This window comes from Salvelinus fontinalis, chromosome 11 (genome assembly GCF_029448725.1).
Source record: "Salvelinus fontinalis isolate EN_2023a chromosome 11, ASM2944872v1, whole genome shotgun sequence".
Taxonomy (NCBI): domain Eukaryota; kingdom Metazoa; phylum Chordata; class Actinopteri; order Salmoniformes; family Salmonidae; genus Salvelinus; species Salvelinus fontinalis.
The window spans coordinates 14573087-14588569 of NC_074675.1; the positions used below are offsets into that span (position 1 = coordinate 14573087).

General features: G+C 41.3%; 1 protein-coding gene across 1 annotated transcript; it reads left to right on the plus strand.

The window, feature by feature from the left end:
- Positions 1 to 2170: 2170 nt before the first annotated feature.
- On the plus strand, positions 2171 to 12149 carry LOC129865117 (high-affinity choline transporter 1-like). The gene is made up of 9 exons (XM_055937614.1): positions 2171 to 2760; positions 7530 to 7713; positions 7844 to 7957; positions 8120 to 8275; positions 8711 to 8859; positions 9223 to 9366; positions 9641 to 9794; positions 9924 to 10141; positions 10268 to 12149. Exons 2-9 carry the CDS (start codon positions 7530 to 7532, stop codon positions 10832 to 10834), a joined length of 1686 nt encoding a protein of 561 aa, XP_055793589.1. The 5' UTR covers positions 2171 to 2760; the 3' UTR covers positions 10835 to 12149.
- Positions 12150 to 15483: the final 3334 nt, after the last annotated feature.

Sequence of the window (15483 nt, forward strand, 5' to 3'; positions counted from 1 at the left end):
CCCCCACAGGGCAGATGAGACTGGCCCTATCAGACACACCACCAACCAGGATTAGGGGCAAAATTATTATTCAATTCAGTCAGTTTATGAAGTAAATTTAAATACCTAAATTGGAAATTAACAATTAAATTCATAAATTGAACAGATCAAATTTATTTAAAGCTGGAATCCTTAAATGCAACATCCATTTTTTTTAAATGTATAAATTAATTATACCTATTGAATCTTGAGGAATATAACTTATAAATACCTTGGGCTTAGTTCAACTGTCGTACCCCATCAGAACCCAAAATACAAACATGTTTTACTCCAATGTTTGTAAACAATATAAATGTAAACAAAGTCTGTATAGCCTTAAAATATGGTTTAAACTCTCATTTTGATATAATGGATGGTCACTCCTTGCATCTATAGCTCTATGAATTTGAGAGTGGTTACATTTCTCCAGGCCCATCTCTCAGCTTTTCACCAGTTCAATTTAATCAATCGATACATGCAATGCACATGATGAATATAAAATGATCAATGTCCTCTTTATGTGTGTAGAGCATATGCTCCCCTCTCCCGCTGTTCCATTAAGGACATGAAGATGAAAGTAGGTAATGGTTACACAGTAGCCTGTGACGGACACTTTAAGGGGGTACTGCCAAGCCAAATAGCTTGCCAGTCTTCTCAGTGAACGCCAACCACCTTGGTATTGCATCATCATTGGCCAAAGAGACCTGAAGGAGTGGATGAACTTTCATTCAGTAACCCTTTTCCTCCATGAGTTACTTAATTATTCTGCCAGGCCTATATGGCCATATTCCATTGTAGTTGTGTAGTCCATAACTCCCCAGCCAAATGAGTAAACAGTGTTCCCCACTTGTGTGTTTGAAATAAGCATTTGCTACCAAGCTATTGAAATATCAGCCTCTAGTTGACATTATTAATGGCCTTGGATTTACATGGCAACTTTCAGTAGTCAGCTCACCTGATAGTGCTGTAATGTTCTCTGTATGGCTGGCAGGGGGAGTGGAAAGTAGAAAGCTGTCCCAGCTTGGACTGCGGTTTGGGAGGCCCTGCTGCCGTCCCACTGGAGGACAAGAGTGCGGTTTCACCAAGCCCTGGGACTTCGACACACATCCCAGCAGCATCAAGATACAGAGGAGAGGGGAGAAAAGTTCAAAAAGCATGGACTCTTACTTCCTCTGTACCTTCGTATCCAATAAGGAACGACACCCGTTGCACCAGGTATCCGTTTTGGAGGGTGAATACACCGTATCATGTCTCTTGGTCACCCCTCTCCCATTTCCCCCAGTCATCCAAACCGACAAATAAATACTTATTCCAATTGAAGTTGTGCGAGGATCCTCAGGCTTATGAATACATCTGGTTCAGAAGAAAACCGTAATCAAGGTCTAGGAGAGCAGTGGAACGTTCCTAGCAGGAAGCACCAGTTGAACATGATCCTTCAAGACGTCCTCCGCGTTGGTGTCATACCATGTCATTATGTGTCCAATTACTAGGCTGCCTGGTTACTAGGAAACCAGAAATGCTACCAGGCAGGGACCCTCCAAAGGCTTCTATGACACATTCAAGGCTGAACACATTGCTTTCTATAGTTTTATATGTTCAGGGTTCCACTTTATCATATAGAAAATAATATAAAATTGCATTACATTATAACTGTAACTCAAGTTATGTAGTCTACATATACGAAATGCACCTGTCAGCTCATTTATGTAGACAAAACCCTGTAGCAACATGCACAAGATACAGCCACATCAAAAAGCAGCCCCATCCACCCCTGTTCTTCAGCCATGTCATATTTCATCCCCCTCTTACAGTTGTGATGGATACAGTGGGGGATGTTGACAAACCCAGGGGGTGACATCAACGAGAGACTTTCGGAAAAAATAAACTATCACTGGGTTTCTCAATGCCGCTAGGCTTTAGTTGCCCTGTCTCTTATTCAGCTCTCCACTGTGAAAGAATGTGGTCATACAACAGGACATGGAGGACAGGACAGTGGAGAGCTGAATAAGAGACAGGGCAACTAAAGCCTAGCGGCATTGAGAAACCCAGTGATAGTTTATTTTTTCCGAAAGTCTCTCGTTGATGTCACCCCCTGGGTTTGTCAACATCCCCCACTGGTCAGTTGTTGCTCAAAGTCTCTCAAAATTTTGCCTTTTGCCTTTTTCTTTACTTATGGAGTTGAGTAACAGAGTCTTACTTAGCTTAGATTTTAATTGACCCAGTTTCCCTGCAGTGAAAGAATGCTTGGCTTGAGTTGCAAGCTGACCCTTGACAAAGTGACCACCTGGTCCCGCTGGGTTTCGGTTTATGCTGTGGGGTCACACCTGAACTAACTTGTATTGGGGGCCACCATGTCTCAGCAGGGTGTCTGTTCAGATAGCTACCTGGATATGGGCCAGGCAGTTTAATGATTAACATGAGGAAATTGGCGCACTGGAATCCCAGACCATAATGATTCCTTATAAAGGGATGTAACTGACGATGACAATACAGCTCAGTGTAGTAGTGCAATGCTAAAATAAATCATAAATTCCACTAATATATTTTTCACAGTGTGGTCAACACATTTTTACTACAACTGTTTTTGCATTTTAGTCCACATGAGTGTACTGTAATGATCAATTATTAACTTGTTATATTGACTACACTAATAAACTCTTAGGACTAGAGGGAGGAGTTAGAAGATATTCTCAAAGTACATTTAGGTTTTTCCTCAGAGGATCAAGGAAATTGCACATCGAGGTAAGTTTAAACAGTTCTTAGCATCTTATGTTTGTTTTGTCATATTAATCGTACTTGGGAGTACACTTTGGTATGTCTCAATGCTGAAACATCAATCAAATAAGTATCTACTGAACTTGAAGAGAAATACTACAAAGTATATAAAACCAATTAAATATGTGATACAGTATCTATTGAATATTGGAACATTAAAATAGGACTAAATGTATTTTCAAATGTTATACTGTACTTGCATAATTGACTGACATTTAGAAATATAATAACATTTGAAGGGTGTACTGTACTGTCTGGTCTGTTTTATGAAAATGTTGCGAAGACATATTACAGAATTGTACAAGATCCGTTTATTTACATAAAAATATGATTGTCTCAGTTTCCATATATGAAACCACAATGAATTTGAATGCAGAATGATATAACAACTTTTGTGTGTAGTAATTATAGTGTAATGCTACATTTATGACAAGTCAGAAACTCGGGAACTTCTGAGTTAAAATTAACGTAAGTTGTTTGCGTAGAGCTTCCTATTGGTTGATTCTGAAACTTTCCAAGTGTGAAACTTGGGTATCATCTTTCTACAACAAGTTTCCAAGTTTGAGTCAGAACTAGGAAACTCGGAAATGTCAATCAGCCTGACTAACCGGTGTCTGTATGTAGCCTCGCTACTTTTATAGCCTCGTTACTGTATATAGCCTGTCTTTTTACTGTTGTTTTATTTCTTTACTTACCTATTGCTCACCTAATACCTTTTTTGCACTATTGGTTAAAGCCTGTAAGTAAGCATTTCACTGTAAGGTCTACACCTGTTGTATTCGGCGCACGTGACAAATAAACTTGGATTTTATTTGACATGTAGCATAACTATTTTGTAATTATACAGTAAATACATTACCATTTTCTTATGTGCAAGACCATCCACATATTTCCATCCACCTCTAGTATGTGGTTCCAGTGTAATACCTTTGTAAAGAGATTTTTTGGGTATGGGATGCGTGTGTGTGAGTGAGTTCAGCATGTTAATGAAACCGACTGAATGCATATCTGCTCTCTCTTTACTGGTTGCCTTGGTGACTTCTTGGGCTAAGGTGAAGATCTATGGCAACATCTCTGACCACAAATCTCTCCTAGCTTTACCCTTATTTGGGTTTCACGTTCATTTCTCCCATATATTCCATGTGGTGAAGACTCCTGTGGAGTGGACTCCTTTCTGTTGTTCTAAATGCTGGTGTTATGCAAATTAGGTTGGAGTTCACCCTAACAGTACATTTATACTGGGCATTACTTTGAGAAATCAAACAACCAGAAATAAGTCATTTCCAATTTTTCCCATTATTTTACCAGGTAAGTTCTCATTTACAGCAACAACCTGGGGAATAGTTACAGGGGAGAGGAGGGGGAGGAATGAGCCAACTGTAAACTTGGGATTATTAGGTGACCGTGATGGTTTGAGGGCCAGATTGGGAATTTAGCCAGGACACCAGGGTTAACACCCCTACGATGCCATGGGATCTTTAATGACCTCAGAGAGTCAGGACACCCATTTAACATCCCATCCGAAAGACTGCACCCTACACAGGGAAGTGTCCCCAATCATTGCCCTGGGGCATTGGGATATTTTTTAGACCAGAGGAAAGAGTGCCTCCTACTGGCCCCCCAACACCACTTCCAGCAGCATCTGCTCTCCCATCCAGGGACTGACCAGGACCAACCCTGCTTAGCTTCAGAAGCAAGCCAGCAGTGGTATGCAGGGTGGTATGCTGCTGGCCGCAATGGGAGGAAAAGACAAAAGACATTGTCAGAGGTTGTCCACTATATGCGACAAATTGCAGAAGTCATTATTTTTCAAAGGAAGGAAACACCTTCTGTTAACCGTCTTATTATGTTGGGGATCAACTTGACCCCTAAAATACTAGTTAACCTCTCTTTTTCTCCATGAAATGAAATACTTATCCTCGTTTAGCGTCATGAACCCAACTCAAAATGTGGACACACTGATGTGTTGTAGAATGTCTGTAGATTTTGTGTACAAACATGATGTTGTTTGTCATTTTGACCCAGAGGCTTTCATGTGTATAGATATTTGCACAGGTCCAAAATAAACAAATGTGTGATGTATTTTGTTTTGACTGGTTGTGGTTGCACTTTTATCATTCTGTTTGGTTGAAAAGGAGCATTCCCAAGCTTCTCTGCGTGAGAGCAGCCGATCTCTGACAGACACTCCAAAATGAGCTCCAACAGAAAATGCTTGTTTGTGAGAAAGAAAATATGTTTAACAAATAGTACTTAAATATAGAGTTCTTTAAATCAAATGTTCTTGCATTTCTTCTTTCTGAAAGGTCTGACAAGACAAAATAAAGTTTTGGTTGTTTTTACGTGATTCTTTGACTGTCTTGAGTGTGTTTAAACTATACGGGTCAATCTGACTCATACCACAATGGCCGTACATTGTTTTCAGCAAAGCACCAGGGTTAAATGAGTGATGCAAACCAATTCTTGTGAACAGAAAGAGGCAAAAAGTTAGGCTGAACTTTATGAAAATCACAGAAGAAAACCACTGTGCGATTAACCAATCGGGGGAGGGAAGGTCTCGCTAGCTTGAACACCGGGCTAGATTGGCTATTGATAAATTCCCTACCTGTGTGAATGTTGTTTGATACCACAAGCTACATTTCTTTGGAAATAGCAAACTGAAGTGATCCGTCACTTACCGGGCATGTCCACTAGCAAGAGATGCCTCCGACAAAAGTTACGGAGCCCATTCATTTTCAGTGTAAGGAAGTAAGTTAGCAAGGCAAGAGAAGCTCGCTGAACAGACCCTGAACAGGGCAGAACTTAAGTTGGGGAAAGCTTGATGTATGTAAATTATTGCCAATATTGCACAACCAATTAAAGCTTAAAATAGCTTCCAGCCCCTACTGGATTGGCAGTACCTATCATGTTGTTGGCTTGCTAGCACCCACATGGCAAGCTACTCAGGGCGAAGCTAGCGTGGCTAGGGGAAGCATTGCTTGCTGGTGGATATTGGCCATTTATAGTAGACAGCCTCTGAGCGATTTAACAGTTTGCATCAAGAGGCAACCAAAGTTTTGCTCAACATTATGCAAATTATAATTAGATGTACATAAAAAGTAAGAATTAGTTGAACTTTTGATGGACAAAATTATATAAACTCAGCAAAAAACGAAACGTCCCTTTTTCAGGACCCTGTCTTTCAAAGATAATTAGTAAAAATCCAAAATAACTTCATTATCTTCATTGTAAAGGGTTTAAACACTGTTTCCCATGCTTGTTTAATGAACCATAAACAATTAATGAACATGCACCTGTGGAACGGTCATTAAGACACTAACAGCTTACAGACGATAGGCAATTAAGGTCACAGTTATGAAAAATTAGGACACTAAAGAGGCCTTTCTACTGACTCCGAAAACACCAAAAGAAAGATGCCCAGGGTCCCTGCTCATCTGCGTCAATGTGCCTTGGGAATGCTGCATGGAGGCATGAGGATTGCAGATGTGGCCAGAGCAACAAATTGCAATTTCCGTACTGTGAGACGTCTAAGACAGCACTACAAGGAGACAGGACGGACAGCTGATCGTCCTCGCAGTGGCAGACCACGTGTAACAACACCTGCACAGGATCGTTACATCCGAACATCACACCTGCGGGACAGGTACAGGATGGCAACAACAACTGCCCGAGTTACACCAGGAACGCACAATCCCTCCATCAGTGCTCAGACTGTCCGCAATAGACTGAGAGAGGCTGGACTGAGGGCTTGTAGGCCTGTTGTAAGGCAGGTCCTGACCAGACATCACCGGCAACAACGTCGCCTATTGGCACAAACCCACCGTCGCTGGACCAGACAGGACTGGCAAAAAGTGCTCTTCACTGACGAGTCGCGGTTTTGTCTCACCAGGGGTGATGGTCGGATTCACGTTTATCGTCGAAGGAATGAGCGTTACACCAAGGCCTGTTCTCGGGAAAGGGATCGATTTGGAGGTGGAGGGTCCGTCATGGTCTGGACTGAGCTTGTTGTCATTGCAGGCAATCTCAGCGCTGTGCATTACAGGGAAGACATCCTCCTTCCTCATGTCATGCTGGAGGGTCATGTCAGGATGAACCTGCAGGAAGGGTTCCTGCAGGTTCATCCTGACATGACCCTCCAGCATGACAATGCCACCAGCCATACTGCTCGTTCTGTGCGTGATTTCCTGCAAGACAGGAATGTCAGTGTTCTGCCATGGCCAGTGAAGAGCCCGGATCTCAATCCCATTGAGCATGTCTGGGACCTACCTGTTGGATTGGAGGGTGGGGGCTAGGGCCATTCCTCCTAGAAATGACCGGGAACTTGCAGGTGCCTTGGTGGAAGAGTGGGGTAACATCTCACAGCAAGAACTGGCAAATCTGGTGCAATCCATGAGGAGGAGATGCACCGCAGTACTTATTGCAGCTGGTGGCCACACCAGATACCGACTGTTACTTCTGATTTTGACCCCCCCTTTGTTCAGGGACACATTATTCAATTTCTGTTAGTCACATGTCTGTGGAACTTGTTCAGTTTATGTCTCAGTTGTTGAATCTTGTTATGTTCACACAAATACTTACACATGTTAAGTTTGCTAAAAAATAAATACAGTGAACAGTGAGAGAACGTTTCCTTTTTTGCGTTTACGTTTTCGTCCATCTCTGTGTGACATTGGCCTAAGTCTCGATGGTCTGTCGTCAATATTCATGTATCTTATAGAAATTCCCTCTCCTCCCTGAAGATGGCGCTTAACTGGCCCGGCCTGCTGTCGATCGGGGTGTTCTACCTTATCGTCCTCGCGACAGGCGTCTGGGCGTCCAGGAAGTCCAAACACGAGGAGAGGAAATGCACTGGAAACCTTAGTGAGGTTGCCATGGTTGGAGGGCGGAACCTCAACATCTGGGTCAGCATCTTCACTACCACAGGTGTGCAGTCAACCTAACTAACGTGTAACATAAGATCACCCAGATTTGAAAGTCATTGAGTCTCTTTCAAAGTACTTTAGTGTTGTTCAATGCTTAGTGGTTGTTCTGTGTTACCACCCACTCTCTACAGCTACATGGGTGGGAGGAGGTTTCATCTTAGGCAATGCTGAGGTGGTCTACGACCCTAAAAGGGGCCTGGCTTGGGCCATCGGACCAATAGGCTTCACCCTTAGCCTGGTTGTAGGTATGTATGGTTATGTTATCATAATAATTGGGCTGTGGAGGCTGCTGAGTGGAGGATGGCTCATAATAATGACTGGAATGGAGCGAATGGAATGGCATCAAACACATGGCAACCATGCGGTGTAAGGTAAGTAATTCACAGTAAATGGATTTGTGACTGCAGGTGCGTTGTTCTTTGTGAAACCGGTCCGAGAGAAGAATTACGTCACCATAATGGATCCGTTCCAGGAGAAGTATGGAAACACGTTAACTGCTATCCTCTTTGTCCCATCACTCCTTGCTGACATCTTCTGGATAGCCTGTGTGCTCGCTGCATTGGGTAAGTCAGTTGTTCTGTCAGCAAAATAGCCATCACAGCACCTTTTAGCACGTGCCATGACTAGAGCCACATTTACCTGGTTATGTCACGTGGAAAAACTGTCTCTAGCTTAGATTTCTCTGAATGATTCTTTGATGTAATTTATTGAAGAATTAACATTTGTTTTCCACCACCACATTATCTGGAAGCATGAGAATGAGTCTAAACTCTTACATTATTAGCTGGTGATGTTGGCCAACTTCCTGATGCATGAATGAGTGCCTGAACCTGCATGGCATGTCTGTAAGTTATACATTGGGTGAATGGTTGAGGCCTTCTAGCGACATCATGACACTAGATCTCAGGGATGTTGTTGGCTATAGGCTACACACAGAAGCTTGCAAGCTACTACGCTAGCTAGAATGTGTGAACAATCTGTACAATGCTTTGCTCTAGGGGGAACGGTGAGTGTGATCATGGATATCCCATCACCCTTGGCTGTGGCCCTGTCTGCTGCCGTGGCAATTCTCTACACATTGCTGGGAGGGCTGTACTCGGTGGCCTACACTGATGTCATCCAGCTCATCTTCATGTTCCTCAGCCTGGTGATAAAACTTTGTCCTGCACTCTTAGAAAAAATGGTTTCAAAAGGGTTCTTTGTCTGTCCCCATAGGAGAACCCTTCATTTAACCCAAAAGGGTTCTACCTGGAACCAAAAAGTGTTCTTCAAAGGTTTCTCCTATGGGGACAGCTCGAAGAACCCTTATTGGTTCTAGGGTCAACGTGTTATAGTGAGTGAGGCACGTGTGGTCTACTGTAAATATACACGCTAAGATTCACTTTATTTACGTGTCAGAGTTTCTGTATGGGAATTGCTTCAACTTTTTTTTCCTCTTCCCTTTCAATGGTTTTGTGGTTTAGTCTTTTTTCCTTTCAGTGATTTTGTGGTTTTGTTTTTTTCCTTCCAGTGGTTCTGTGTGCCCTTCATACTGATGAGCCCCGCCTCAACAGACATTACAGTCACAGCGGTGACAAAACTGTATCAGGAGCCATGGACCGGCAGGCTGATGTTGGCAGATGCAGGGCGCTGGCTGGATGACCTGCTACTGGTGGTAATGTCAACTTAAAGTCACATTTCACTCCAATTTCACAGTTTGTCAGAGGTGTTCAGACCTCAAACATGGTCTAATATCTAGGTGATTCCACATCACAGACCATCTGTTGTATAGATCTATATCTAAATGTCTCAATCCCAAACAAAGACCCTATAATTGTCATTGTATTGTGTTACCTTTCTATTTTCTGTGCTGGTTGTTTTCTCATTTAGGTCCTGTCACTTTTGATTTCAACATTTTTACGGTCCATTTCAATGTCTCGCTCTCTCAGACTCTAGGTGGAATCTGTTACCAGTCCTTCTACCAGAGAGTCCTGGCCACAGCCACTGTGGCTCAGGCTCAGTTCACCTGCTATGCTGCCTCTGTCTTCTGCTTCATCCTCGCCATACCACCTCTTCTCATTGGTGCTGTGGCAGCATCCACAGGTACAGCAGTGTGTTCATCAAAATGGAGGAGTAGGCTTCATGGGAGGAGCCGACTCTGTCCCAATAATGTCAATCACTGGGAGTTCTGTAAATCTCATATGCTTGCTTTTTTCTCTCTCCCTCACTTAGATTGGAACCAGACCAGTTTTGGTCTACCTACTCCCTACGAGCAGGGCAAGGCGGGTATGATTCTGCCCATCTCCCTGCACCACCTGTGTCCACCTTTCGTCTCTCTTGCTGGAATCGGCGCCATTGCTGCTGCCGTGATGTCATCGATTGACTCTGCCCTGCTGTCTTCTGCGTCCCTTTTTGCCCGAAACATCTACAAAAACATTTTCAGCAAAAGGGTGAGAGAAAGTTTGAGAATCTACTTACAAACATCTTAGTTTATTCTATGTAACTATTTATTTGTAAATGTTTCCCACAAATTGACTGAATAGGGCACTGCGATTGATTTTTGTTCTTCATTTTAGGCCTCTGAGAAACAGATTCTACTGGTAGTAAAGGTGTCCATCCTACTGTTTGGTTTGATGGGGGCGGGCTTGGCAATGACGACCTCCTCTGTGTATGTCTTCTGGATTCTCAGTGGAGATGTGATGTACACGGTGGTGTGTGCACAGTTGATCTGCGTCCTCTTTCTGCCTGGGAAGGTCAATGGGTATGGTGCCTTGGCAGGCCTTGTGGTAGGGCTACTGCTGCGGTTCCTAGTAGGAGAGCCCCTGCTTGGTGTGCCTGGACTCATGTCCCTTCCCTGGGACAGCCTACACGAGGACGGGCGTCTGCTGCATGTCTTCCCGTACCGCACCGGCATCATGTTGGTCTCTCTGGCCACCATCCTGATTGTGTCACGTTTCGCAGCCTGCCTTTTCCTTAAAGGGCTACTGCCTGACAACTGGGATGTATATGAACTTGGTCAAAAAAGGAGGATTTTGATTAAGGATATGGTAGCTAAGGATCTGACTGAGAAGATTGGACTGAACACAAGGCAGATGGACCCATCTCCTCATGCTAGCACAGAAGATATGAGATCTTTACAATGACCTGGGGTCCCATCATGTAGATAGTTACATACAACGGCCAAAGGTCAGGAACAGGCAGGACTCAAACACCACAGCACAGTCAAGACTCTTAATCTTATGGGAAGGTGGGACAGTAGCGTCCCACCTGGCCAACATCCGGTGAAATTGCAGAGCGCGAAATTCAAAAATACCAAATTCAAATATTTAACATTCTTGAAAATATATGTATTATACATCAAAATAAAGCTTAACTTCTTGTTAATCCAGCCACTGTGTCAGATTTCAAAAAGGCTTTACGGCGAAAGCAAACCATGCGATTATCTGAGGACAGCGCCCCGCATACAAACGCATGAAAATCATATTTCAACCAGGCATGTGTGCCACAAAAGTCAGAAATAGCGATATAATTAATGCCTTACCTTTGAAGATCTTCTTCTGTTGGCACTCCAAAATGTCCCAGAAACATCACAAATGGTCCTTTTGTTCGATAATGTCCTTCTTTATGTCCCAAAAATGTCAATTTATTTGCCACATTTGATTCAGAAATACACCGGTTTCAACTCGCCCAACATGCCTACAAAGTATCTAATAAGTTACCTGTAAACTTGGTCCAAACATTTCAAACATCGTTCCTAATCCAACCTGAGGTACCCTAAAATGTAAATAATCAATACAATTTAAGACAGAATAAACTGTTTCTAATACCGGATAAAAACAACATAAAGCGTGCTCCAGTTTACGCGCACCAAAACAGTAGTCCACCTGGAGTGACACTTACAATGAATAGGACTACTTCTTCATTTCTCAAAAGAAAAAGATCGAACAATTTATAAAGACTGTTGACATCTATGGAAGCCATAGGAACTGCAGCCAGGTTCCTAAAAATAAGGGTATAATATAATAAGGGTATCACAGGGTACCCAGGGTATCACATAGAAAACAACTGGAAAATCCTATGACCTCAATTTTTTCCCCCCTGGATGATTTGTCCTTGGGGTTTCGCCTGCCATATCAGTTCTGTTATACTCACAGACATTATTTTAACAGTTTTAGAAACTTTTGAGTGTTTTCTATCCAAATCGACCAATTATATGCATATCCTGAGTAACAGGCAGTTTACTTTGGGCACGCTTTTCATCCGGAGGTGAAAATACTGCCCCCTACCCAAGAGAGGTTAATTCAATAAACAATGTTACTTTTTCAAAGAAATGAAGCTTATGGAAAGTACTGTTTCCTTGTTCTTGTTACTTGTATGTCATCTTCATGTTTATGGTACATTTTTATGAATATCCTTCAACGTCTGTTTGTTTAGAAATAAATAAAAATACAAGCTAAATACCGAGTGATCATGCATGAATAACACCACCCTAGTTAGGTGGAAAAACAAGGTAAAACGGTGAACTGTCACTTTAAGAGTTTGTCTCCCAGACACATATTAACCCAGTTCTGGACTAAGTAGCATTTTCAATTGAGATTATTTGTGTGCACATTCTGGATCCTGAGTGTCTATAATATCATATACACAGTGGTGTTAGCCCAGTTAGCTATCCTATTTCTGTCTGACAGGTCAATGAATATGGAGTGTGTTTGGGCTTTGGGATAGGGCTTTTCCTCTATGGCCTGTTTGATGTGCCCACACACACATACCTCTTCTTTGCTCTTTCCCTTACTTCTCTCCTCAGCCACAATCCTTCTTGTGTCACATTTGGCAGGCCACCTTTTCCTTACTGGCTACTGCCCCATAGATGGGATGTGTTAATTAGGTCTGTCAGAAGGTGATCTTTAACGGCTGTGGCTGCTAAGGATCAGACTGAGGAGAAAGGACTGAATACTGTCAAAGAAAATCTAAGGCCTTTCTTCTGCCTGTATTTCATTTACAGTTGAATTAATTTGGTATTAATGAACTGATCATATTAGTTGTCAATTAATTAATCAATCCATTATTTATTTAAATGGTATTCAATTCAATACACATGTTTATGTTTTTGTTAGTTACTTCCACCTCATAAAAAAAAGAAACAGCTTCATGAATGATGTAAAGTAAGTTTTAGCACACAGTTTATTTTTGTATGAGGGATTTATATGTCTATATGGCCCCAGCTAGCTAGTTTTGCAACCTGGTCTCAGAGCATGTCGTATTATTCTGTATGTAAATCAGTAACCTGCCGTTAACTATGATATGTTAAGTTTCGTATGGTATGTAATAATTTGTGGACGTCCATCAGCCATTTTGTATGATATGTAACGAAGTACAATATTACGTATTATATTATATTACGTATTATATGTTACACATTTTCAAACGTACAATATGTTACGAATTTGCAAACGTAGGATATGTTACGAATTCTAACTTGGTGGCTAACGTTAGGGTTAAGTTTAGGAGTTAGGTTAAAGCGTTTGGGAAAAGGTTAGCTAATATACTAAGTAATTGCAAAGTAGCTAAAAAGTAGTAAGTAGTTGAAAAGTTGATAAAATGCTAGTTGTCCTTAATGAGATTCGAATTAGCAACCTTTGGTTGCTAGACATTCACAGTTCGGCACGAGACCGCCGTTAGACGAAGACTTGTTTCTGCGCGTGAGCTTAGCTATCTCCTACAAGCAAGATCAGGGATTTATTTTGGAGAAACAGTTATCTTTATACTGTACTGTCTTTGATATTACTGTACATCCTTCTCTACACAATAGATGACCCCCTCCCTTTCTCCTCCCTGCGCCTTTTGGTTCCACCTCTACGGCTATTGTCTGCATTTATGTGGCAGGTAGCGCAACAGAGGGCCATCAAGCACTATGGAAAGTTAGAGGAGTTTGTGACGGTGGTTACACAAACTGTCCCAGAACTTATAACTGACAGACAGAGGACACTGCTTCTTCTGGCATTAAGGGCAAGGGTAAGTACATTCTGAAACTTACCCTGGGTGTAGAAATGTGTTTAACAATGTGTCAGGTGTATGAAGGGCTGCGTCTAGCCCAAGATGAACTCTTAAGGAGCCTACCATTACTCCTTAAGGTCCAAGGACCTTATGCTATTTTCAGAGGTAGATTGGCTCTGGCAGCCAAACCAGCCAAATACTCCCATCTGAACGTGAATCGATTTAAATTGTTACGTGATACGGTTCTAGAAACAAAAAACCCTCTACTTTCATATCACATCAAAATAATTTCACAAATGCAAAAATGTTCACTTACTGTACACTGTTTTAACCGGCTTTAATCACAGTTGCAGCAAACAGTATTTTTCAGTGACAACACGATTCTGCCGGCCTTCTTCGGTTACACACAGGTATGCTATATAGATAATTAGCGCAACTGGTCCCTCTGTCTTCCGTAAACATGCGCTGTAACGAGATAAGGCCGCGTGGGAACCATAATTATCCCTAGAAAGGTGTGTATCAATTAAACTTTTTAAAGGTTATTATTTCTTGCTAATATGAAAGAAGGTCCTTATGTTTCCAAAACCGTACCGCAAGCGATGCGTGTTAATGTTCAGATTGAGCATAGGGGCTCTTAACAAAACTCTGTACAGAAGACGTCTTCATCCAATGACTCTTATGTGTAATGTACTAAAAGTTAAATTAATAAAGGTTAAATAAATAAAAAATAATGGAGCTGAGAGTCATGATCAAGGGCTAGGCCATGTAGACTTGACAGTTAATGCAGTTTTTGTATTCTGATCATGGAAATCCGAACACATCATGCGTCTACACCTACATTTAAATGTGTTCCGATTCCCTTTTCCTGCGCTATATTCAAATGCCAGTATGCATTCTGCAAACGGTGGAATAAGCCAAATATGATAACACGACAACACCTTGATGGCAGTAGCTAACCTCTGTAGCTAGCCAGCAAGCAAAGTTAAAGGGATTGCAAATAACTCTAGCTAAAAAAAGTGCATTCTTTTTCAAAATATTAGCTAGCTGGCTAGCAATTATGAGGCCAGCCAACATGTTCCCCACATCAGATCAGCTCTGCAAAAGATCTGTGAAAAGATCTGATGTGATTGATCAAAAGACCAATTTGTGGAAAAATATCAGAATTGGTCTGTCTGTGTAAAAACAGCCTTTACCTATATTTTCAATGCTTTTTATTATTACATTTTATATATATATATATTTTTTTAATTATTAAAAATAATATTATTAATTAAACAGTAACATGCAAAACACAAACAGAACAGCCAGAGGGATTCCACAAAGAAATAAGAGGGAAAAAAAATACAAATCCACATTATATCAATTCAAATACAGACATGTAGTGAATACATTTTTTAGACATTTTGTTTTGTATAAGTTTTAATGACTCTAAATAGTTTTCCAAATCAGATAAAAAAATGAAGAAAAGGAAAAAGATTTTTCTTCATAAATTATTTGTGTATGAAACATTTTCCTAATAAAATTGAGATTTATGACATACTCCAGCTAAATTGTGGAATCAGTATAGTAAAATAATGTCAAACCTAGATATTTCAATTGTTGTATGCATTTTGTTGCCAAGATATATAGTTTTACATCAGTCCAGAACACTTCACTATGTGAACAATGACAGAATAAGTGTTCAATAGATTCAGTTTCTAGTTCACAAAAATTGCATTCACTGGTAACATCAGGTATATATTTAGAAATCAAGCTATTACACGGATAGAATCTATAGATAATCTTAAAGGAGATGTCC